Below are 27229 nucleotides of genomic sequence, written 5' to 3' on the forward strand. Positions count from 1 at the left end.
TTATCTATAAAACATTGTATAATCTATAATATTGTGTATTCATTTCTGTAAAACATCAAAATTCAAAATTTGATAAACAATATTTTATCATAATAGAATAAATGGCAACTTAAGAATGTACTTAGGTCAGGTTTAGGAATTTTGTCAGATATTTTGCCCCATTACACCTATTTTTCTTTTCATATAAGACTTCAATAGCTCATAAAAGGTCATTTACCAAAATTTAAGCAGATTCTAGATTTTTTTTTCTTTCGATTTGAGACCCAATTAATAACAATGCAAATACATTGTATAAGGTAAAAGTCCAAGTCAGTCTTTTTCTGCCATTTTTTAAAAATTAAATATCTTGAAAAGGAGCTCCATAACCTATCAATATTTTTAGCTTATTTTGTTTCTTGACTAATGGTCTTCTGACTGATAGTATTATTTTTAAATTATTATTTTTAAATTCTAGATTTTTTTAATTTCACTTAAGTACATCTTTAAACATGTTAAAAAAGATGCTAATGCTGATTAACCAAACCAAACACTTTTAAATTGTAATCTTTGTTGCTTCTCTTGTCATGCATATGGCATTTATGAGTAAGAGTAAAGCCTGGTGAAATGTGAATCAGAATGTGTCTTTATAAAGTACTGTGAATTAAAATCATCAGGAATATGTGAAACTTGGATCTTCCCTCCTATAAATATATCATGAAAATAAATTGCCTGGAAACTGGCGTGACAGAAATTAACACAAAATAAAGTATGCAGGAAAATAGGTTGGTTTACAGTTACATGTCCTCCTTCAGAACACTTGTTTGTAAAGTAGCCTTACAACAATCCAGGCCAATATTTAACACCGGTCTGTAATATTCTGCATGTTCTAGTGGTTTTTTTTTTAACCATACAAAAATATGATTTCAGTTTTACCACTTCTCACAGAACATCTTTTGTGATGGTTAAGATTTTAAGAATCCTGTCTTATTTCCTGTAACAGGGAATACGAAGTGATACTGTAAATTAAAATTTTTTGTGATGTATGTATTTTTGCAAATTTGCAACTGAAAAGGTTTTGGGGAAATAAAAACTTGCATTTTAAATTTTGATATTATTAATTGTATTAAGCTTTACTTGATATCACAATAACTATTCTCATTTTTTTGACCAATGTTTAACAGTCATAATTATAATAAATGCACTCACACATTTCGAAATTCATAGAAGATAATTAATTTGGTATCACATGTTAGTTAGCATCACTAGGTTGTGTGATAGGCCTCAGATTATCACTCCGATTAGTTACTTCACTTGACTGACTTGAAGCATCAGTTGGTTGTGCAATAGTCCTTACAGCTTCAATTGATTGAGATATAATCCTAGACACATCAGCTGATTGTGGCATAGTCCTATCTTGCGGTAAATTTTCGGGTCTGAAGAATAATTGTTTTCTAAGAGTAAATTGTGGCATAGGAACTTGTTTGCTTATTTCACAGTTGTTTCCAGCTGGGATATTTTCTGTTGATACATCATGATTCACCCTGGTTAGTATGGATATCAAATCCTGGCTGTAAAATAAAAAAAAGTTAAAATAATTAGACACTGAAAGAGATTACAAATTCAATTATCAAAGTTTAATATATTTAAATATATGAGCAATCTTAATTTTAGATCTTGATTTTTGACAATATCTCTCGATCTAGTTTGTAAATTAAAATAGAATTGACCAAACTAACCCCTCCTACCACTCACAATATAAATTCAACTCTGATCATTTTGTTTAAAATCCAAATGATATGATCCCACACCCTGGGTTACCTGAAAAGCATGTTAGGAAGTTATCATGTTTTTCATTTCATTTTCTTCTAATTTTAAATTCTTGAATTGGTCGTTCTATTATCCATTTTAAGACTAAGTAGACAGGGCTAGGCATAAATTCAATGCTATTCTTTTTTATATTGTAAAACTGACATGATTTTTTATGAAAAGTTATTTCTATGCTGTTTTTTTTCAACAAATATGTGCAATAAATGTCCAATATTTTTCAGCAAAAGTCAACTAGCAAGTATTCCTTTATGGATAAAAGGATGTTTAAATTTACATGACCAAGATAATTTTATTCCAGGCTGTTACTGTTTGATTTAAAATTTATATGTAAACTAGGATACTTCATGTACAGTTGTATTCATGGACAGTCCCTGATGTATTATTTTCAGCAATGGGAAGCCTGAAAAATTTTTCCCCATGCAAATATAACGGCTTCAATATCAGCCATAAAAATTGCACATACTATCTATAATTGATTATTTTTCTTGAATATTATATGCTTAATTGGCATATTAGAAAGCTATTGAGGATTGCAGTAAAATGCTAGAGAGATGATCTCGTGATCACAAATACCCCTACGACAGTTTCAATAAAATGCTCCGCAGGGCGCAGCTTGATACGACCGCAGAGGTCAAACACTGAACAGTTGGGGCAAGTATGGACACAACATTCAAGCTTGATACAGCTCTGAATTTGGATTGTGATTAAATATTTGACACAGCATAGGTTTCTGACACAGAATGAATGTGGTCTAAGAACTTAAAAATTTTAAATTGGACATTCACCTATTATGGTCCAATATCCAAAATCTAAATACATGGTTAGATTCAGCATATCAAAGAACCCCAAGAATTCAATTTTTGATGAAATCAAACAAAGTTTAATTTTGGACCCTTTTGACCTCAATGTGGACAAAGTTGATAACGGGGCCCAAAAATCAAAAATCTAAATACATGGTTAGATTGAGCATATCAAAGAACCCCATATATTCAATTTTTGTTGAAATCAAACAAAGTTTAATTTTGGGACCCCAATTTGGACCAACTTGAAAACTGGGCCCATAATCAAAAATCTAAATACATGTTTAGATTCAGCATATCAAAGAACCCTAAGAATTCAATTTTTGTTAAAATCAAACTAAGTTTAATTTTGGACCCTTTCGATCTTAATGTAGACCAATTTAAAAACGGAACCAAAAATTAAGAATCTAAATACACGGTTAGATTCGGCATATCAAAGAACCCCAATAATTCAATTTTTGATGAAATCAAACAAAGTTTAATTTTGGACCCTTTAGACCTCAATGTGGACCAATTGAAAAACGGGGCCCAAAATCCAAAAACTTAATACATGGTTAGATTCAGCATATTAAAGAACACCAAGAATTCAAGAATAAAATCCCATTGAAATTGGTCAAGAAATAAGCAATTTATACGAAGTATCTTCTTTTGCACAATACTGTGCAATTGAATATTTCTTGCTATTGCGCAATACTGTACAATTGACAATTTCTTGCTATTGCGCAATATTGTGCTATTGGATATTTCTTGCTATTGCGCAATACTGTGCAATTGAAGATTTCTTGCTATTGCGCAATACTGTGCAATTGAAGATTTCTTGCTATTGTGCAATACTGTGCAATTGAAAATTTCTTGCTATTGCACAATACTTATTATATAATAATTTACACATCCTGTTTGGCAATGTTTGGTGTGTATCTCCTACCATATCATTATTATTTGCTTTTAAATATAAATCAGAAATAACCAACTTAAAATGGAAAATTCTAAAAGAAAAAAAAAAAGGAAAAAAAGATAAACATGATAAAAAAGGAAAAAAAAACAAAATCCCCCCCCCAAATTTTTTGAACCCCCTTATGATTCATCACCCCCAAACTCAATCCCAGCCTTCCCTTTGTGGTAAGGTACCTTGCAGTACAATTTCAGAGAGATCCATACACTTGAACACGTTATTGTCTGGAAACTAGAAAAATGTGTTTTTTGGCCCCTTTTTGGCCCCAAATTCCTAAACCTTTAAGGCAATTACCCCCAAACTCAAACCCAGCTTTCCCTTTGTGATGTAGAACCTTGCAGTACAATTTCAGAAAGATCCATACACTTACACACAAGTTATTGTCCTGAAACTAGAAAAATGCTTGTTTTTTGCCCCTTTTTGGACCCTAATTCCTAAAATATTGAGGCAATTACCCCCATCATCAATCCCAGCCTTCCCTTTGTGGTATGGTACCTTGCAGTACAATTTCAGAGAGATCCATACACTTGAACACAAGTTATTGTCTGGAAACTAGAAAAATGCTTATTTTTGGCCCCTTTTTGGCCCCAAATTCCTAAACGTTTAGGGCAATTACCCCCAAACTCAAACCCAGCTTTCCCTTTGTGATATGGAACCTTGCAGTACAATTTCATAAAGATCCATACGCTTACACACAAGTTATTGTCCTGAAACTAGAAAAATGCTTGTTTTTTTGCCCTTTTATGGCCCCTTATTACTAAAATGTTGGTACCATAACCCCCAAAATCAATCCCAACCTTCCTTTTGTGGTATTAAACCTTATGGTAAAATTGCATAGAGATCCATTCACTTAAACTAAAGTTATAGTGCGAAAACTAATGTGTCTTCGGACGACGACGACGCCAACGTCATACCAATATACGACCGCAAAATTTTTGCGGTCGTATAAAAAGCAGTTCTTCATTATTATCCAGAAAGCACAAATTTTTGGATTTTTCCAACAATCAAGTACCATAACTCTGAAAAGGTAAAAGTGAAGAGAACAAAAATCGAACTTAACCTGTTTTTAGTGGTCCAAATCATTTCGACCGTTTACAAGATAATAGCACATTCTCAAATTGAAGGGGTGGGGGTGACCCCAGGAACTCACCCTATATTTCATCTGATTTGTTTTATTGTTCTGTGATCATTTCTGAAGACTGCGTGTGTCTATCACTTACAATTTTCAAGTTAAAGTCATTTAAAAATTAAAAAAAACAATATCTCATAGGTTTCTATAGTAAACCCCTCCCTTCTTAATGCCCCTTAAAAGTACCCCTTAATAGACCCCAACGCACAAACGATTGGTTGATGGCTCCCCTAGACATGTTAATCTAACATTTTATGAAACCCTAAGTAAATCTGACAAGGGGTTTTGGAGAACCGCTGCGGACAAGTTCATCTTTAAAGTGTTTTATTGTCCCATACATGAATGTATATGGTTTAGGGATGGGGATCTCAACCATTTCCAAGTTCTCAAACAGGAGGGGTTGAGGTGACCCCAGGGACTCCCCTTATATTTCATTTGATTTGTTATATTATCCCATACATGAATATATATGGTTTAGGGGTGGGGATCTCGACCGTTTACAAGTTCTCAAACAGGAAGGGGTTGGGTGACCCCAGGGACTCCCCCTATATTTCATTTGATTTGTTTTATTGTCCCATACATGAATATATATGGTTTAGGGGTGGGTATCTCGACCATTTCCAAGTTCTCAAACAGGAGGGGGTGGGACGACACCGGGGATTCCCACAAATTATTTTCATTTGATTTCTTTTATTGTCCCATACAAGTATATATATATAGTTTAGGGGTGGGGATCACGACAGTTTACAAGATAAAAGTACATTTTCAAATTGAAGGGGGTTGGGATGACCCCCAGGGACTCACCCTATATTTTGGTTGATTTTTTTTATTGTCCTGTTCTCATTACTGAAGACTGCATGTGTCTATCACTTACTTTTTTCGAGAAATAGTCATTTGAAAATTTAAAAAAATAAAATCCCATAGGGTTCTATAGTAAACCCCTCCCTTCTTCAGGACCCTCCAAATACCCCTTAATAGACCCCAATGCACAAACAAAAGATAAATGGCTCCGCTAGACGTGTTAGTCTAATATTTTATGAAACCCTTAGTAAATCTGACAAACAGTCAAAGTTGTCTTCTCAGACGGTTTGAGTGGATTTGGTCCGACTTGTCTCGGGGACGAGTTGTCCACATTACTTAAAACATCCCATCATCGTCGATTTCCGCATCTGTTTCATGACCTCGTTTCATTCATAAAATAACAACAACCTTATTTGGCAAGATAAGTTAAAAATTACTGCCCACTTATATAACTTTATTTCCTCTATCATAGAGATTTGTTGTACATGAACAATATTCCTGCGCATTTTGCCATTTGGGAAATATATAACAAATATGGTTGACCTATTGCTTATAGTTTAAGAAAAACAGTCCAAAACACAAAAACTTAACACTGAGCAATGAACCTTGAAAATGAGGTCAAGGTCAAATAAAACCTGTGTGACTGACATATAGATCATAAAATATTTCCATACACCAAATGTAGTTGAACTATTGCATATAGTATTAGAAAAAAAGATCAAATCTCAAAAACTTAACTTTGACCACTGAACCATGAAAATGAGGTCAAGGTCAGATGACACCTGCCAGCTAGACATATACACCTTATAATCATTCCATACACCAAATATAGTAGACCTATTGCATGCAGTATTAGAAAAAAAGACCAAAACTCAAAAACTTAACTTTGACCACTGAACATTGAAAATGAGGTCAAGGTCAGATGACACCTGCCAGCTAGACATGTACACCTTACAATCATTCCATACACCAAATATTGTTGACCTATTGCATACAGTATAAGAAAAACAGACCAAAACACAAAAACTCAACTATAACCACTGAACCATGAAAATGAGGTCAAGGTCAGACGACACCTGCCAGCTAGACATGTACACCTTATAATCCTTCCATACACCAAATATTGTAGACCTATTGCATACAGTATAAGAAAAACAGACCAAAACACAAAAACTCAACTATAACCACTGAACCATGAAAATGAGGTCAAGGTCAGATGACACCTGACAGCTAGACATGTACACCTTACAATCCTTCCATACACCAAATATAGTAGACCTATTGCATACAGTATAAGAAAAACAGACCAAAACACAAAAACTCAACTATAACCACTGAACCATGAAAATGAGGTCAAGGTCAGATGACACCTGCCAGCTAGACATGTACACCTTACAATCCTTCCATACACCAAATATAGTAGACCTATTGCATACAGTATAAGAAAAACAGACCAAAACACAAAAACTCAACTATAACCACTGAACCATGAAAATGAGGTCAAGGTCAGATGACACCTGCCAGCTAGACATGTACACCTTAAAATCCTTCCATACACCAAATATAGTAGACCTATTGCATAAAGTATAAGAAAAACAGACCAAAACACAAAAACTCAACTATAACCACTGAACCATGAAAATGAGGTCAAGGTCAGATGACACCTGCCAGCTAGACATGTACACCTTACAATCCTTCCATACACCAAATATAGTAGACCTATTGCATACAGTATAAGAAAAACAGACCAAAACACAAAAACTCAACTATAACCACTGAACCATGAAAATGAGGTCAAGATCAGATGACACCTGCCAGTTGGACATGTACACCTTACAGTCCTTCCATACACCGAATATACTAGACCTATTGCTTATAGTATCTGAGATATGGACTTGACCACGAAAACTTAACCTTGTTCACTAATCCATGAAATGAGGTCGAGGTCAAGTGAAAACTGTCTGATGGGCATGAGGACCTTGCAAGGTACGCACATACCAAATATAGTTATCCTATTACTTATAATAAGAGAGAATTTAACATTACAAAAAATCTTAACTTTTTTTTTAAGTAGTCACTGAACCATGAAAATGAGGTCAAGGACATTGGACATGTGACTGACGGAAACTTCGTAACATGAGGCATCCATATACAAAGTATGAAGCATCCAGGTCTTCCACCCTCTAAAATATAAAGCTTTTAAGAAGTTAGCTAAAGCCGCCGCCGCCTAACCGCCGGATCACTATCCCTATGTCGAGCTTTCTGCGACAAAAGTCGCAGGCTCGACAAAAACCTGTATTATCATTGTAGTGAATTTTATATGGATTGAACCTGTATTAAAAGACCACCTGTCTTATGAGACCACTTTTTTGCTCTTCCTTAAGTGGTCTTTTAAAACAGTTTTAACTGTATGTTCTTACCTATTGGCATATTCGTTCAGATTGTCTGTCAGTTTCCTTATGTAAAAAGACCCTCTTGTTCGACTTCTAAAGGATGTATAACCAGTAACAGTGGCATAGCCAATCAGAAAGTCTGATTCATCTGGTATAATTTTGGAGTTATTTGACGTAACCTCAGCATCTGTCTCAGGAAAGCTTTGACCTTCTTCTAGATCTGATGGACCATCAGCCTGTATTGATAAATCTGTTTGATTTATTCCTACAATCAAAACAAAAACAATATTTTTTATATGTTTGCAAAATTTTGATCATATACTTTGGAATCATTTTGATGATTTATTTACTTGTATACTAATTTTTGTAGATTGAAGACAATTTGTATTTTTGTGGATTTTTATATTTCGTAGTTTTGCCAAAGTCCTCATAGCCTTTAGAAAATTTCTGCTTCATTGAACATTTAAATGATTGGTTTACCTTTACCCATGAAATCCACGAAAAATTGGTCTCCCAAGATTAATAATGAATCCACAGTTAATATATATAAGCCATATACATGATATAAGAAATTTCAGGAAGCTTCCATTTGTAGTTTATATAATCAGAAAGATTGGAAAATTGGCCAAATTACAGCTCTCTTTAAGAAATGTGACAAAAAATTAGCTTCAAATTACAGACCTGTTAGCCTGACTAGTATTATCTGCAAACTGATTGAGAAACTTATAAGAAAAAAAATTGTAGACCATATGAACCACTATAACTTATTTAGTGATAGACAATTTGGTTTCATTGAAGGAAGATCAATCTCATCACAATTACTTAAAGTCCTAGATCACTGGACCAGTATTCTAGACAGTGGTGGTTCAATTGACGCAGTTTATACTGATTTTATGAAGGCGTTTGACAAAGTTCCACATAGATGACTTATCAATGAACTTAGGTCATATGGCAAGAACTTCCTGAGCGACCGTCAACAAAGAGTACAAATCAATAGATATTTTTCCAAATGGCATGATGTTACTAGTGGTACTCCACAAGGATCAGTTTTGGGCCCAATCCTGTTTCTTATCTTCATAAACGATTTGCCGTCTTGTGCAGAGTTTGATGTATACATGTTTGCAGATGACACAAAACTATATAGATCTATAAACAGCGAAATTGACAACACCATAAAGCAAAATGACATAGATAGTATGTTCAAATGGAGTGAAAAATGGCTATTATGTTTCCATCCGGACAAATGCAAAGTACTACCAATTTCTACCAAATCCAATTCTGGGCAAGAGAGAAAGTATAAAATGTCGACATACCATGGATCTGAAATCACACTAGAAACAGATCAATCAGAGAAAGATGTAGGAGTAACTATAGATTCCAAACTGAAATTCGATAGACATATACAGACACAAGTCAACAAAGCAAACCAACTAGTTGGAATTATTAGAAGAACTTTTAAATATCTAGATTATAATAGCTTCTGTCTACTATTTAAGGCATTAGCCCGTCCTCATCTTGAATATGCTAGTAGTGTATGGAACCCGCACAAAAAGAAAGATATCGAGACAATTGAAAACGTCCAACGTAGAGAAACAAAAATGTAACCCAACCTCAAAGATCTGTCATACGAAGAAGATTGAAAATTCCGACAATTCCTATTTCAAAATTTAGATGGCTAAGAGGAGACATGATAGAAACCTACAAGATAAAAACAGGAGTATATGACTCAAGAGTAACAGAAGGTTTATTTACTCGTAACACAAGCTCGACAACAAGAGGCAACTCGATGAAATTGGTAAAAAACAGAAGGAGACTAGACATAAGGAAATACTACTTTACTAACCGAAAAGTGGAAGTGTGGAATAGCCTACCAGACATCGTAGTGACTGCAAAGAACGTAAAGTTTTTTGAACACCGTCTAGACAAGCATTGGAAAGACCACCCAATGATATATAAGTTTGACACTGAATACACATACAACACCGGAAGTAGCACAAGTGTAGTTAGTGATGATGAAACAGAGTCAAATATAGAGGAGCAAACTGACCTCCTGCGTTTGGAAACACTTAGGTAGACTTAGGTAGTATATATACATAAGTCTATAAAAAGGACAAACCAGCAAATTTAATATGTACCCGATCGTCTAGAAAAGACGATACTGCGCAGATAAGGAAAAAATTATATAAGTCTAAAAATTTGCACAACAGTATTAATATAAGATGGTAATATACGAAGATGATGTTATAAAATCATGTTGACAAATATTTCAGCAACATTTTAACAAATAGCCTTCGTCAGTGTCAATAATCATTACAATACAATTGCTTTTAATTATTGACATTATTATTCAAAATGGTCTTCAAGTCCTTTAATTTAATTCTCTACATTTTTCTTCATTTGAATTAAAGGACTTTAAGAGCATTTTGAACTTTAATTTTTTTATACTTCTACTTGCATGGACGCAGAATTTGATTTTAAGTATATACATATATCGATGTTATTGATTTCTATGACAGCATGTTAATCATTACATCAAATCAATTCTCTACAAACTATTTTTTAAAGCATTTGTGGTAAGGGCATCTTCAGTAAACATGAAGTTGACATGGTTGATGAGTGATGAATCTAAAACGCCTAAAACTGTATAGCATGCTGACATGGAGCCATATAATAATAAATTTCTGGAAGCTCTGCTTTATAATATTTGAGAAAAATGCGAAGAAAATTTCATACATGGCTATTATGTTTAGCATATATAAGTATTCAGTAAACAGGAATTTGATGAGCAATGAATCTAAAACTACTTCACACAGTATAGCATGCAGCCATATAAGAAATTTCAGGAAGCTCCGATTTGTAGTTTAGGAAAAATATGCAACAAAATTTTCATGGGGCGGACGAACAGACAGGGGTAAAACAGTATACCCCCACTCGTCCGAGCGGGGGTATACAAAAATATTCATTTCTTTTTTTCTGGCTGCTGTCTCTTGATCATGAATTCTGTCCAATTTTTGTAAAATTCACTTAAGGTTTCACATATTTGCGTGTAAAAAATCTATTTTAGGGGGGGGGCTAGGATGAAAAATTTTGTCCTGCATTTTTTTTTAGTCGTAATCTCTGTCCTGCCTTTTTATTTTTCACTCTATTCGGTCCTGCCTTTTTGCAAAGTTTCTCATCCTGCCTTTTTTTCACTCAAAACTCCTGTCCTGCCTTTTTTTCAAATTTCAGCTTCTCCACCTTCAGGCGGAACAAAAATGGAACATCCTTTATTTCATCTATAAAAATCATACCTGTTTGCCTTTCATTTCCCTGACATGCCTGTATAAAGAACAGCTTTGGTTTATCTGCTAAGCTCTTGCACCTTGAGGATCTAAAGTATGAAGTTAAGTATCGAATAGTAATTTCATTGCCGTCCACTCCATAAACTACATGCTCTCCACCATGTGACAATATACATACAACAACAGCATTATACTTTGAATGATTAAGTTTAGACAAACCATGCATTACTGCATTCATATCTTTTGCTGTTAAGTCTTTGTATACTTTCACAATGAATCCGAGCTTCCAGAAAGTTTCATCAAGCATCCCTACAAAAACAATTAAAATGTTGATATTAAAAATTAATTAAATATTATTTAATTTAAAATGAAGGTAATCTAGGTACTGTGGAATCATTTATTTTTGTGGGTACCAATTTTTAGTGTATTGAAGAAAATTGTATTTTAGCAGATATTTGATTTCATGGTTTTGCCAATTGCAAAGACTACATAAAAGAATATAGAAAATTGTGCCTTTCATTGAAAACTTTGTGGTATACCTTTATCCACAAAATCCACAAAAAATGGTATCCAACTAAAAATGATGAATCCACAAACCAATATATTGCTTCGCCAAGCGCAGCTGGATACATCCGCAGAGGTCCAACCCAGAACAGTTGGGGCAAAAATGGACACAATATTTGCGCTTGATACAGGTCTGAATTTGGATTGTAAAATTAAATATTTGACACATAATAGGTTTCTGACACAGAATAACTGTAGTCAAAGAACTTAGAATTGGTTATATGATTTGAATTTATATTCAATCTTTTGCTTTTGTAAATCTGAAATGAGAAAAAATTGTCCCCCCCCCCCCACAATTTTTTTTCACCTCCCCCTTTTTCAAAAAAAAAAAAAAACTTTCCCTCAAGATATGGTCATAATCTCAATTCAAAGTTCCAATGGGGTTTGCAACCATAACTACCCATTTAAATACATCATAAAAGTCTTAAAATAGAAAATGACATACATAATCATGGCTAAAATTAATATTCCTTAATCAGCATTTTTAATAATAATTTCTAAAAAATAAATTGACAGCTAATCACCTCAAGACAATACAATATTTCTTTATATGTAATTTAAAAGCAGTGTAAGGGAGGTAATCCAAACATAACATTGTACTTTTAAGTAATTGTTCATTAACCAGGAAACCCTTGTTTTCCCCCTTTTTTGCCCCTTATTCCGAAACGGTTTGAGCCATAACCCCCAAAGCCAATCTCAACCATCCCTTTGTGGTATGGAAACTTCTGGTCTAATTTCAGAGAGATCCATACACCTTTCCACAAGTTATTGTCTGGAAACTAGAAAAATGCTTATTTGGGCCCATTTTTGGCCCCTAATTCCTAAACTGTTAGGACCATAACCCCCAATATCAATCCCAACCTTCCTTTTGTGGTTATAAACCTTGTGTTTAAATTTCATAGATTTCTATTTACATATACTAAAGTTACTGTCCAGAAACCAAACGTCTTCGGACGATGCAGACGACGACAACGTGATACCAATATACGAGGTCGTATAAAAACAAGTTAAAATGAAGGATATATAGGAAATTAGAAAGTATGCTTCCTTGCCCGATCAGCTAGAACTACTGGTAGCTGGTATTATTATGAAAAATCCTTCTTATGGTAGATGATGATCATGATAATAAAAGTATTTAAACATTGGCTGCCTTAACAGGTCTCGTAACAGACATCTTCTTGTATAGAGATACATATACGATTAATGTATAGACTTTATACAAGTCCAAATACTAATCTAACTTGGTGGGCCCTTTTTCAATTCCTGGATTTTATATTGATGTAACTGAAACTTGTTCAATTTCTAAACTAGTTTTTGGGGACAAAGAGGCAAAAACATAAGTCTATTAAAAAATTGAAGGAAAAAGGAGAGTATTGCCTAACAAATAAAAAGCCTGAAGAGTGTGATTTTGCTAAAAAAAAAAACACCTTTTGGGCAAAAACAATGATTGTGACATTTGATTCAATCCATTATCTATCTATCAAGGTCTTTAGTTTAAAAAAACATAACTTTTTTTCATTTGTTTGGAATAAAATACACATCTCAAGGTGGAGCAAATGGTTAATTTCCATATACTGGTATGGTGGATAACATAAAATTGTGATACATGTAAATGATTTAAAGTGTTATAAAATATTTGTGTTGATGGTTTGAATAATGTACACTATAATACAGGGATGTTTACACATCTACCATTTTTTGTCCAGAATTTTCAGTTACAATTTGTGCAATACATTTACATGTGCTGTACTGTTTTTGTACTCTGGAAATAGTCATACAATTTTTTTTTTCTGATGGTATATACTAATGATGAACAAATAAGCCTTTTTTTTCTTTTTATTTGCATGATTCTTGTACATGTTGTATATATTTTGTTGTGCAAAAAAGATATTAAATGTAGCTAGAACACAAGCAAAATATTTTCTTGTGTAGGAATAACTGACTGTTGACTTTTTTCCATTTACAAATATTGACACGGAAGAGGGTGGTAAAGGGTTATTTTCGTGCAACGTTTTCGGTCTTTTTATTTCACGTAATTCGTGTTTTGACGTTTTATTTCTCGTTTTCTTGTGTTTGGTTCGATGTGTGTGCTTCGTGTTTCCCCTTATTTATGTTCCATGTTTCATGTCAGTACTCCTAATTTCTCATGCTTGTCCTGCATTTGATTAAAAAGTAAACCGGGACTAACTCAAAGTCAGCCTGGATATTGTTTTACTATGAATAATATTTTTTCAAATCAGATGCAACTAGCGGACGCTAAAAGGTGACCGCAGGGTCTTCATGTCCATTAATAATGACTGCATGATCTCCAAGAACGGCTGAGTAATAACTTCTAGTACTATTTTCCTTACTAATTACGATGTTATTTCTCATGCTTCGTTTTTCCCGATTTTTATTTTCTGTGAAACGTTTTTGCGATTTTTATTTCACGTTTCCGTGTTCAGACACCCCCTTTACCACCCTCACAGAAGGATATTTATCTGATTTTTGGGGAAAATTAAATTACAATACTTTAAATAATTTGATAATTTGATAATAATATGACAACAATGTACAATATAAGGATCTGTAACAGTATGTGCAATGGGCAGATAAGCTACCATTTAATATTTTTATGGCAGCATGTATCAATGTAAACACACTTCGTTGACTTGTATTACACTGGATTCATATTTTGAAAGTCTGATATAACTCATAGCAATTAAAAAATATTTATGAACAGTTCTTTTGTATTTTTTGAACATGCATATGGTTGCTTAACCGTCTAGAGTTGCTCATCATCTGGTCGTACAAGGACTTTACTGACAGACATAATAGTGTTCTGAGCTGATGACGTTGAACAGTCCTTGTAAAATTTTGTGAAAGAACAATAACCAAAGTGTCAGTTCAACTATACAGGGATACAGTTAGCCAATAAAATGTGTAATTGAAATAAAACATATATGTACAGTAAAAGAGTATTTGCTGGTTATGGAAATGATAAATCAAGCTTAATCTGAGGTGTGACCTGAAGAAATGAAGTCCATTGACATGAATGATATTTATTGATCATTTTGATTATTCGTTTGTACAGTTCTTGGTTTACTTACTGGCATCTTCATCACTTCCACCTCGAGATCCAAAGCCAGACTCAGAATAGAATTTGTTATTGTTGATAATAATACATAAACCTGTAAAAGAAAAGTAGAAATTTCAATGTATATTGCAAAAGATTTCTCTCCATTCAAAAACGTAGGTACATTGTTTATATTGATCATCTAATGGTGATAAGGCAAATCTATCTGGGAGATAACTTGTATTCTTGTATTCTAAAGTTTGCTGACATAAATCATAGATTTTACAGTCACAAATTGAATTTATCTAGCGCACTTACAAAGATAAGTATATGGACATCCAAACTTAACTCTTACTTCAGATTACAATACAATGCAATGCAGCTTATTTGTTCATTTAAGTACAAAACAAAATATTATCTTTGGTTTAAAATCAAAGACATAAATATTGAATTGAACTTCCCTATTCTATTTGTAAATTTCAAAAAAGGCTTTTTGATTTATTCTGTATAATTTGATAAATTATGATATGGATTATGGTGTCACAGTTTTTATCATATAGACTTCAGAGCTTAAACATATTGTTTAAGGATGTTCACTCCTCTTCTTTTTGAATTTTTGCCAGATATTCGGAATCCTCTGGTTTTATCCATGTAGTTTCATTAAAAAATTCACCCGCTAACCCCTACTTTTCTTTTCATCATTTGATAACATATAGTTTAAAATGCCATCTTTGAAAATCTTATAAAGTCCTTGTTATTTTTTCATAGTTTTTGCAAGAAAAAAGGTGCCAATGTTAAATGTATGAAAAATCTAGGGAGAATCATTTCCCGCCAAATTTTCAATGGCTTATATCTCGGAAACAAGCACACGGACCCTTTATTTTTATCTGCTTTTTTAGTTCCTTATTTATATACTATCAATTTATAACAGTCTTTTAAAAAGCTGATTATTTTGAAACAGAGTAGCGAACATCCTTAAACACATCTGTCTGTTGTTGAAGACTATCATGTGTATATTGCTGTCTTTACATTATTTATAATGTTGGTTGCTGTGTCATTGATGTATATCATGAATCTTCTCTTATTCATCCTAATTGTATTAATATGTTTTTTGATTGAGTTAAGCCATTTCAATTGATATTTAATAGTGTGTCTTTCTATGTTGTGATGTTACACTATTGTTTCAGATAAGGGTGAAGGTTTGGTACCATTAAAACATTTAAACCCACTGCAATTGTTTGCACCTGTCCTAAGTCAGGAATCTGATGTTCAGTAGTAATTTTTGGGGCCCTTTACAGCTTGCTGTTCGGTGTGAGGCAAGGCTCCGTGTTGAAGACTGTACTTAGACCTATACAGGTTTACTTTTATAAATTGTGACTTGGATGGAGAGTTGTCTCATTGGCACTCATTCCACATCTTCTTATATCTATTAGTAAAAAGGGTTAGATTGCAATTTTACACAAATGTTAGCCATTCCTTACAAACAAATCAAAGCGCGAAAGCGCTGTAAAGGCAGTTAATTACAGGTTGTGTGTATTTTTAGTCCAGTTATATCATTATCTTGCATAGTACATTGTACTTATCAGAGGTGGCTTTCAGTATTTAAGATTTAGAGTTCTCTAATGATATTGAACAAGTTTTATGAATGTCATATTCTGAGCACTATATGAAGGCGATTGTTCTCATTTGTTTATGAACTAGTGGATTATGTCCAGTTTGTACCTTTTTTTATCTATGTTTATAGTCAAATACTGTTAAAAATAGTTTGGCATTTTCTTTTTAGTAATAAGTAAATGTTATCAACTGTATTTTATTCAACTTTGCAAATGTGGTTTGTTACTGGTAAGTACAATGTATGGGTGATAGTTGTTTCATTGGCAATCATGACACATCTCCTTATTTATATAATGATCTATATTCAACGACCTCAGGTACAAAAAAAATGTATGTAACTAAACTATTATGGGAAAACTTTGACTTCTTTCTTTTATATAAACTTTTGATTTGGTACCATAAAACTATGTAGAATAAATGTACATTGCAACATGTCAACTCTTTCAATGACAATACTTTTTTTAGAAACTATAACTCCAAGCAAAATTATATTTCCAAGTATAAAGTAATTTATGAATGAAACAAGAGTGCACACGCTGAAATGTCTCGCCTTCTTTACTAATCATTGATATGTTGATAATCCTTAATATTAAGCTTTATTACAACTGTCACATAAACTTAACATTAACCAAGTAAACTAAACATTGACCAATGAACCAAGAAAATGAGGTCAAGGTCAGATGAACCATGCTAGGCAGGCATGTACAGCTAACAATTCTTCCATACAACAAATATAGTTGACATATTGCTTAAAGTTTAAGAAAAACAGACCAAAACACAAAAACTTAAAACTGAGCAATGAACCTTGAAAATGAGGTCAAGGTAAAAAAAAAAACCTGCGTGACTGACAAATAGATCATAAAATATTTCCATACACCAAATATAGTTGAACTATTGCATATAGTATTAGAAAAAAAGACCAAAACTCAAAAACTTAACTTTGACCACTGAACCATGAAAATGAGGTCAAGGTCAGATAACACCTGCCAGTTGGACAGTCCTTCCATACACCGAATATACTAGACCTATTGCTTATAGTATCTGAGATATGGACTTGACCACCAAAACTTAAACTTGTTCACTGATCCATGAAATGAGGTCGAGGTCAAGTGAAAACTGTCTGACGGGCATGAGGACCTTGCAAGGTACGCACATACCAAATATAGTTATCCTATTACTTATAATAAGAGAGAATTTAACATTACAAAAAATCTTAACTTTTTTTTCAAGTAGTCACTGAACCATGAAAATGAGGTCAAGGACATTGGACATGTGACTGACGGAAACTTCGTAACATGAGGCATCCATATACAAAGTATGAAGCATCCAGACCTTCCACCCTCTAAAATATAAAGCTTTTAAGAAGTTAGCTAACGCCGCCACTGGATCACTATCCTTATGTCGAGCTTTCTGCGACAAAAGTCGCAGGCTCAACAAAAAGGAGTTCTTAATTTAGAAATAAACTGATTCGCTGAGCGCAGCTGGATACACCTGCAGAGGTCCAACCCTGAATAGTTGGGGCAAAAATGGACACAATATTCAAGCTTGATACAGGTCTGAATTTGGATTGTAATTAAATATTTGACATATTATAGTTTCTGAATAAATGTAGTCAAAGAACTTGAAATCGGTTTTATTTTAATTGAATTTATATTCAATTAAAGATTTCTTGCTGTTGTGCAGAACACTGTGCTGTTGCGCAATACTTAATAAATCTGTTGCCAGACTATAAACAAATAAAGTTCAATTTCTTCTCAATGTCATATTTGAAATTTATGAAAATCAATAGGGAGATTACATCAATAGCTATAAATAATTCACCAAAGGTTCATGCGAACTGCTTAAAGCATTTTTGAGTTGTTGTCCAAAAACTGGAAAATCCCCACTTTTTTAATGAATAAAAACCCACAACTCAGAAATGTAAAATCTAAAATTTATAAAATTCTAAAGAGAGCTTACGGATTGATAATTTAGTCTTAGATGCAAGATTTTTTTATCAGTTGTTAGTGGCTTTGAACTAGCTGTCAGTAAATGCGAGTACTCTCAGATCTGTACTTAGTGTCTTTTAGTTGTTTGGATGTACAACTACCTGGCCACGTCCACTTGTATTTGTATTTATCCATCTGATGAGTTAAGCCTCTTTCAACTGATTTTTATAGTTCGTTCTTATATTGTACTGTTACACCACTGTCCCAGGTTAGGGGGTGGGTTGGGATCCCGCTAACATGTTTAACCCCGCCACATTCTGTATGTACATGTATGTGCCTGTCCCAAGTCAGGAGCCTGTAATTCAGTGGTTGTCGTTTGTTTATGTGTTGCATATTTGTTATTCGTTCATTTTTTTTACATAAATTAGGCCGTTAGTTTTCTTGTTTGAATTGTTTTACATTGTCATTTTGGGGCCTTTTATAGCTCACTGTGGGGTATGTGCTTTGCTCATTGTTGAAGGACGTACTGTGACCTATAGCTGTTAATTTCTGTGTCATTTGGTCTCTTGTGGAGAGTTGTCTCATTGGCAATCATACCACATCTTCTTTTTTATATTTACATCAACAGATATAAACAATTCACCAAAGTCAAACTTAGTTGTAAGATCTCTGAAATTTTTTACATGTTACAAGTTTTTTCTAATTGTTGGAGATTGTACGGTGACAGTAACACCTGTAACTGCTTAACCCATTTCTTATGCACTTTGGTTCGATAAACTCACTGAATATCATACCACATCTCCTTATTTTTTTATGCATTACAATTTACATGTGCATGTAATTGTAAATAATATTTATATATATATATATCAGAACAAACTTCATTGTGTCACTTTTATTTATGCATCCTTTGGCACAATACAAGTTCTAAAATTACACAACATAAAACAACTAAATGTTATTTCAGATGAAAGTTTTGTTTCAGTTCCATTCATAGGATTTATTAGAATTTTGTATGTTTTGCCAAGTCCAATAATTAGCTCTATTTGCACGTGTTAATTGGAGACTTTTCTATCCCGTATAAGAGTTTTGGAACTAATTCTGTTTCTTTTTTTGAAAAAAGTGAGCAAACAAATCTTGCACATTTAAACCTTTGTCTGCCATCACACTGTCACCTGGATCACATAATTGAACTACACATGTATTCTTCATCTTTCAACTATTTCATAGTCACTGGTACAACCAACATATGCATTAGAGACATACATTTTTGTAGTTGACTAAACCACCAGGTGTCGAACATACAAGTATTTTCAGTGTTTCTGTTTTTATATGATGAAAAGGTTGCCTGAGCTTTAGGAGCTTTATGTTTTATCACGGGATATTCTGTGCTGTCAATAATAATCCAAGTTGTAGGAAACTTTAATTTGAAGTTGGATGGCAAAAAATACCTGACTAAACCACTAAATGGCCAAGTGTTAGGTTCACGCCACTGTTTAGACATAAAAACAATCCATGTTTACACAACATTCTTAACACTAGTTTCAATCTAGAATCTAGACAGTTCAAAGTTGGTTGTATAATGCCTCAATTTCATCAAAGTCATAAAAAAAATGATTTTCAAATGACACCCTATCAATTTGAAAATATATGTATCTCAAACAATGTGCTGCTGGACCAAGTGTGGTCAAAACAAAAAAAAATTTAGTATACAACTCTAAACTGGTATAAAAATGCATGGCTGTGTCACGTGTCTTCATTTCAAAATTCTCTGCTGAAAATATAGGCATTGATGGTGTTTGCGTAATTCCATCTGTGAAGCTCAACATTAGCTCGGCAGTTGGTGGTGGACAGTCATAAACCCTGTCTGCAGTATGAATGACTTCTTCAGGAAAACCAACTTTACAATCAAAACTTTCCTCTAGATTTCTACTACAATATTCATCAAGTTTAGTTCTTTTGTTATCACAGGAAACTGCCCTGATTTTTCTTTTTGCGGACGATTCAGTCTCTTGCTTGGTCCAGGAAAATAGGCTGGGAATGGCAGTAGACTTAAGTCTCTGTATGGTGGGTTTGCGTCCTGAAAAAGGTAAAAACATTAGTTTTTTGATAATTAAATGAACTTCCATTAGCAATGCATACTTTGTACAACCTGGCAAAATATTAACTAGATTTATTCATTACAATCTGGATAAAACTATGTTAGCCTGATTCAATGTACATCAAAATGCAGGTTATGTAAATCCAAAGGACAAACAATGAGAGTCGTATGCAACAAACATACATTGTTTGTACCTAAATAACTATAATATAGATGAGAGCATGTCATTGTTTTGTTCCTGTTAACATTGTCATTGATATTTTTCAAGAAAGTCTATGAGGCATAGCTTATGCATTCCTGTCATTACTACATTAGCATAATTACTTCTGAAATAATTCTCAGTATGATAAACCTCTTGTAAGAAATCATTATAATTGTAGCAAGCACCAAAAAATCTCAAACAGATCACATTGAATCGTAATCCAAAAAATTATGACGTCTTGAATTAACCACCCCCTTTTATTCTAAAACGATAATTGCGGTTGTAAACAGACTTTGGTTTATTCGCATGGCGATTACATATATAACTATATATTTTAAAAAGAAAATAGAGTTTTACCATGAATAGTTTCCTGCACGTAGTCTTTTTCAGTAAAATGTGCCTTGCAAACAACAGCTGATTGAGATGGACTCCACGATTTCACCGTGTTCTCGTCCAATCTGCGTATGGGCCATGGCGTTGATCCAACTTTTCCTTCTTTTTAAGTCATTTGGAAATGCATGTCCTCCTCTTAAATGACATCCAGGTACACAACAACAAGTACTTGGCATCGTTAATTAAAAATGCAACTGTAATAGTTGCACAGTGCAGAAACCGGAAGTTGAAGAACAGGATCGGCTACCACGGCGCCACCTATTCAGGAACGATAATTTGCTACTTTATATAACTGCGAAATAACAATAACGTTAGACGGGTCCGCGTGCATAAACATAAATGCGCTTTAAATTGTATAATATAATTCATGTTCAGTCGACCTTTAATTATTATATCAACGACTGAAATGATTTATAAACATCTAGGTTGCAGATAACACTCGAAATTAACCCGACCTCTTTCCACACGGAATTCAGATAATTCTAGTTTGTCAATCGGTTGACTGCTTATAATGTAAAATACAAATATATCAAAAGTTTTTAAAACTAACAAAACACAATGATCGTTTCTCTATTTCCCAATGTAAATGAAATGAAACAAAAAACATTTTATATCACAATAAGAAGAGGAGAGAATCAACATTTTCCGGATCTACTTGGAGCCTAATGACCCCCCACGTAGATAAGTTGGATATCGCGGAAAGAAAGATTAACACGGCAACTAGAAAGGCATTAAAGCACTGCCTTTAAAAATTAATAAAACCATTTAAAAAGTTATCAATTATAACACATTGTACATTTGCCAATGGCACACATATCTGTAAAAAAAGGAAACTTGTATGTTTCACTGATTGGATTAAATGCTACCTTTTTTATCCATGTACACCATAGCGGCATGTTTAATTTGTACAAGAAACTTGAGAAACCTGGGTAAACAATGGAGCTCTAGGCAGTATTATATCTTGGAATAAACATTGTCACTTTGTTTATTTTCTTTGGTTACATCTTCTGACATCAGACTCGGACTTCTCTTGAACTGAATTTTAATGTGCGTATTGTTATGCGTTTACTTTTCTACATTGGCTAGAGGTATAGGGGGAGGGTTGAGATCTCATAAACATGTTTAACCCCGCCGCATTTTTGCGCCTGTCCCAAGTCAGGAGCCTCTAGCCTTTGTTAGTCTTGTATTATTTTTAATTTTAGTTTCTTGTGTACAATTTGGAGTTTAGTATGGCGTTCATTATCACTGAACTAGTATATATATTTGTTTAGGGGCCAGCTGAAGGACGCCTCCAGGTGCGGGAATTTCTCGCTGCATTGAAGACCTGTTGGTGACCTTCTGCTGTTGTCTGTTCTATGGTCGGGTTGTTGTCTCTTTGACACATTCCCCATTTCCATTCTCAATTTTATCTGTTCACAACAATTACTACCCGATTCATCAATGTTGAATAAGATTTAATATACCTCTAGGAAAGGCATTCATTTCATATACAAGTACAGGAGAGGCTGTGGGATTCTGTGGTGTACCATTTGCAATGTCTGGATGACTGATGGGTAATGATGGGTTCTGGTCAACTACAGGTGGTCCTGATTCTGAAAAAAAGACAGAAGTGAAGCATTAGGTTTAATGTGCATATATTTTCCTACTACATAATATATACTTTATATATGTTGTGTACAAGTTATCATTTTGTACATATTATAATTTGTACAAAAATATTGTACACATTATAATTTGTATTTTGACTTTGTACAAATTGTACTTTGTACAAAAAGTGCTTGTACAAATTACAATTTGTACAAAATTTGACTAAAATTCACTTATAACTTGTACAATAATTTATAGTATGGGTTTTGTTATAAAAAAAAGCATTGATACACACTATAGAATTTTTTATTCAATGACCCCAGTGTAAACCTTATTTACAAAATACAAAACTAGTTCTGTATCATTTGTAAGTGCTTCACTCCCATTTGCATTTACATGAAAGAAACCCCTGAGTCAGGGGCCCTGACCACCATTTTTTGAAAGCTTTTTAACTGCTTCACGTAGCGAAAGTTTAAACTCAGGAACCGTTGCTGAGAATAAAGATGTGTCTTTAACAGCTTAAATTTGATTTCTCGACAAATATCCTGTTAAAATTCCTACAACTATTCCAATGCGGTACCCAAATTCTCCAGATTAAATAATTACACCTAATTGGTATGACAACAATCATGATCCCCCACAGCAAGTTCTGATAATTTCCGTTTCATTTCTTGGTTAGATATTCGGCTTGGATCTGTTGGGGCATTACATTTGTGCGCATTTGGGGATTACAAAATTTTACGTTTGTGCACAGCTTTTGGTTACGTTTTGCGTGCATTCATTGTACAGGTAAGACAGTAAAATAAAGGTTATTCATAATAAATAGGACTAAAAATTATTAATTTTCATAATAAATATAACTATAAATGATTAGATTTGAAAATATTTGTTGATTGAAATTATACATTTTTCATATTGAATTCTAAAAAAAATGAGTGATCTTGAGAAATTATATGTATTTACCTGTAAAATAAATGCGCGCAAATGTAATCAACCGGGATCTATTGACCAGACAGCGCACGCTTCCTGACACGTATGATTGTTGTTTCAACGTCAGTATCATCCTGATTGTCACTGGGGCCAATTTGTATTATACTATCAGAATTGTCACTGTGGCAAATTTTAATTATACTATCAGAATTGTCACCGGGGCCATTTTCTATTATACTACCAGAATTGTCACTGGGGTCAATTTTTATTATTCTATCAGAATTGTCACTTGGGCCAATTTCTATTGTACTATCAGAATTAACTGGCATGCATGTATCAATTACATTTCTTGTCTCCATCTGGGTATTTTTGTAATTTGTAAATAAGGTTTATTGTATGGTCATTGAATAAAAATTCTCTAATGTGTATCAATGCTTTTTATTATAACAAAATCCGTACTATAAATTATTGTACAAGTCATAAGTGAATTTGAGTCAAATTTTGTACAAATTGTAATTTGTACAAGCACTTTTTGTACATATTACAATTTGTACAAAGTCAAAATACAAATTATAATTTGTACAATATTTTTGTACAAATTATAATTTGTACAAAATGATAACTTGTACACAACATATATACATACAGCTGACTATGTGGTATGGGCTTTGCTCATTGTTGAAGGCCGTATGGTGACCTATAGTTGTTAATTTCTGTGTCATTTGGTCTCATTGGCAATCATACCACATCTTCTTTTTTATAATTAGTTATGATGAGTGCTGTTGTTAAAATATGTTAAATTCGGAAGGGAAAATTACAAATCATTAGCTGAATAAAGTCAACCAACACCAAGGCAAATAGAATAAGGGGCATTACTCTTGAACGGTAAATTTCAAAATCATCAAAATGGAATATCATCTGTATTGACATACAAGTCTACAAAACACTACCAGAAAACTTTAGATGTCGATGCACAAGCAAAATCTCAGGTACTCCAATTAGCACAATTAGTTCTTGTTTGTTATATTTTTTTATTTATTGTAAATTGAAAAGTACAAAGACAATTTTCAGGAGTTCAAATTAGTGGTGGTCCGAGGTCCATGACCTTCCATTTACTGGTTACAGACCTTCCCATCGGTAGTTAGTTCACACCCGGAGACTTTCGTACTTTTGCAGGTTAAAAAAATTACAAAAGCATTTTGAACAAAAAATATAAAAATCTAGTATCAAAATAATCTTAATATATGCAACTATACTGAAAGGGAAATTATGTGATTGCTTACATTCTTTACAATTGATTTGATGTGTAGTCACGTGATGGGTTGTCGTACAAGATACCGGGAAACTGGAGAATATAATATTAGAACATAACTAGTAAACAGTATGAGTCTGTTTGGTTTTTTGTAAATTGAATTTTCAATAAAAATTGGACCTTCAAAAAATAAAGGAGGACCTTTAAGTATTTTTGGTCAAAGGTCCTGGACCTTCCTTTGCCTAAAGTAAATTTGATCACCTGAATTTTGGTAAATTTTTAAAAAGTTTAGATGAGTAGGTGTACCTATACTAAATTGATATTGATCTTTTTTTTATTTTTGTTTTTTTGTTTGTTAAATGACAAAAGCCTTTAAAAAGGGAATTCTGATATGATAGTCTAAAAGAGATCAAATAAACTGGTCACTCAAAGTGATTGAGTTATAAATAACACTTGGGTGAAATATCACTCTTAGTAGATACTGGTTATCACCACAAATTGATCTTAGGTGAATTTTCACTCTCAGTAGATACTGATTATCACCACAAATTGATCTTAGGTGAATTTTCACTCTCAGTAGATACTGATTATCACCATAAATTGATCTTAGGTGAAATTTCACTCTCAGTAGATACTGGTTATCACCACAAACTGATCTAAGGTGAAATTTCACTCTCAGTAGATACTTGTTATCACCACAAATTGATCACCAGCTTCCTGTAATTGTGATGACAATATTTGTTCGATTAACAGACAGAAGGATGGAAGAAATTAATTGCTTAAAATATGTACATTATCATTTGTATTACTTAAAATTATTTACCTAGTGGCTGTGTAGCACCATTTCTATCTGTACTGTCAGCATTACTCTCACCGTCTATTAAATATGGATGCTTAGCTTTAAAGAAATAAAAAAAACAACTTTACAACAAAAATAACAATATACAATTGTAATAATACAGTCAAACCTGTATATAAAGGTAACAATTGGGACCAGATAAAACTCACCTCATTTTTTATAAGACAACAATTAAGATTGAAAAATCAGTGAGAAGGGAAGAAATAGTAAGATTTGACTCTCCTGTCAGGAGACTGCTCTTAAATTGGAAACATTTAAATTTTTGATGATTTTTTTTTTTTTTTAAATTTGGAAAAAAACAATAATGCAAATCAGAAAAAAAGATACAAGCTATTATCTGACTATACTACATTTCCAAAGCTAGTCACAGCTAGAGACAGTTATGATAGTTTATATCTTTTAACAAGGCCGTAACTACCATTGAGGCAAGTGAGGCAATTGCCTCGCTAAAATTTCGACACTGAATTTTTTTGTTGTGTATTTTATTATGGTAATCAAATACAAAATATAGTCATTTGTTTTTTCTGTCTCAACCTCAATTTCTATAACTTGTCATCATTCCCTTTAAATTATTCTTTCCGGCTATAACTCAGCATCTCAACGGGTGATGTTTTCAATTACATTAACCTAGTAATGGTAATCATCATGGATCTCTGGTTAAAACAGGCTCTTGCAGAAAAAGGAAAAGCGATACTGAACATGCTGAAGGTGAGGAAGGAATAATTCTAGTAAACTAACTGATGTTGTTTGTGATCACAACAGGGGATAAGAGTTCAAGTATTGAATATAAGTTCATTGGAACTATTCCAAAAACTATAAATAGACTGACAAATCAAGTACTGGGGCACTGCACGGGAGCAGTCCTGTCTGCGTATTCATTTCCCCGTTTTCCCCAACTTTATTCGTTCTTTTTACAGATAAACAAAATATAAATGATATGAAACCTGCATGGATTAGTTTTTATCCATGTTTCTTTTACATTAAAATTTGAAAGAACATCCCGTAATCCAATTTGACATTATTGAGGGACAAAACAAGATTTTGTGTTTTCTAATTCGGGACTACGGAATTTCGTGTCTTTTTATTCAGGAGTTCGGGGTCGGATCCCACCCCCTCCCACAAGATTCCCACAATAACAGCGACAAATGATGATTGGTTAATACCTTTTACCTGGAAAGTTTGACTACCTGACAGACGAATGCATAGATGAAATAAATGAAACATATACAACCCAGATTTGCCAGACATTGAAGACTGGCAGCAGGAGATTTTAAGATGGAAAACAAAGTTCGCAGATAAGGAATCTGTTCCCAATTCCCTTCAGCAAGCTCATGTATACGCACATCAAGATTTTTACCCAAACGTAATACGTGTTCTTGTGCTTCTATTAACTCTCCCAGTGACAAGCGTCTGCTGTGAATGTTCTTTTTCTACCCTGAGATGACTGAAAACTTGGGAAAGAGCATGCATGAGTGGCGAAAGAATGAGCGGTCTTGCAATGCTCAATGTTCATCGCGATAAGGATGTCAGCAGACCAAATATTCCAAAATGATTTAACGAAACCGGCCATAGAAAAATTGGC

The 27229-nt window shown here is 33.4% G+C and overlaps 1 protein-coding gene and 1 long non-coding RNA gene across 2 annotated transcripts in view; both read right to left on the reverse strand.

Moving 5' to 3' along the window:
* Positions 1–449: 449 nt before the first annotated feature.
* The window catches only part of LOC127717823 (caspase-7-like), a 41502-nt gene continuing 14722 nt past the window's right edge, over positions 450–27229 (reverse strand). The window contains exons 4-9 of the mRNA XM_052223669.1: positions 25612–25686; positions 22483–22611; positions 14816–14896; positions 11172–11471; positions 7909–8146; positions 450–1547 (exon numbers count right to left, since the gene is read on the reverse strand). Coding sequence (XP_052079629.1) covers positions 1229–1547; positions 7909–8146; positions 11172–11471; positions 14816–14896; positions 22483–22611; positions 25612–25686 — 1142 coding nt within the window. The 3' untranslated portion in view covers positions 450–1228. The remainder of the gene's footprint in view (positions 1548–7908; positions 8147–11171; positions 11472–14815; positions 14897–22482; positions 22612–25611; positions 25687–27229) is intronic.
* On the reverse strand, positions 19204–21766 carry LOC127717843 (uncharacterized). The gene is made up of 2 exons (XR_007989436.1): positions 20984–21766; positions 19204–20403 (listed from the first exon to the last, which is right to left on the reverse strand). It is a non-coding gene; the product is annotated as an uncharacterized LOC127717843 (long non-coding RNA).

The sequence above is a fragment of the Mytilus californianus genome, unplaced genomic scaffold, assembly GCF_021869535.1.
Source record: "Mytilus californianus isolate M0D057914Y unplaced genomic scaffold, xbMytCali1.0.p SCAF_10, whole genome shotgun sequence".
Taxonomy (NCBI): Eukaryota; Metazoa; Mollusca; class Bivalvia; order Mytilida; family Mytilidae; genus Mytilus; species Mytilus californianus.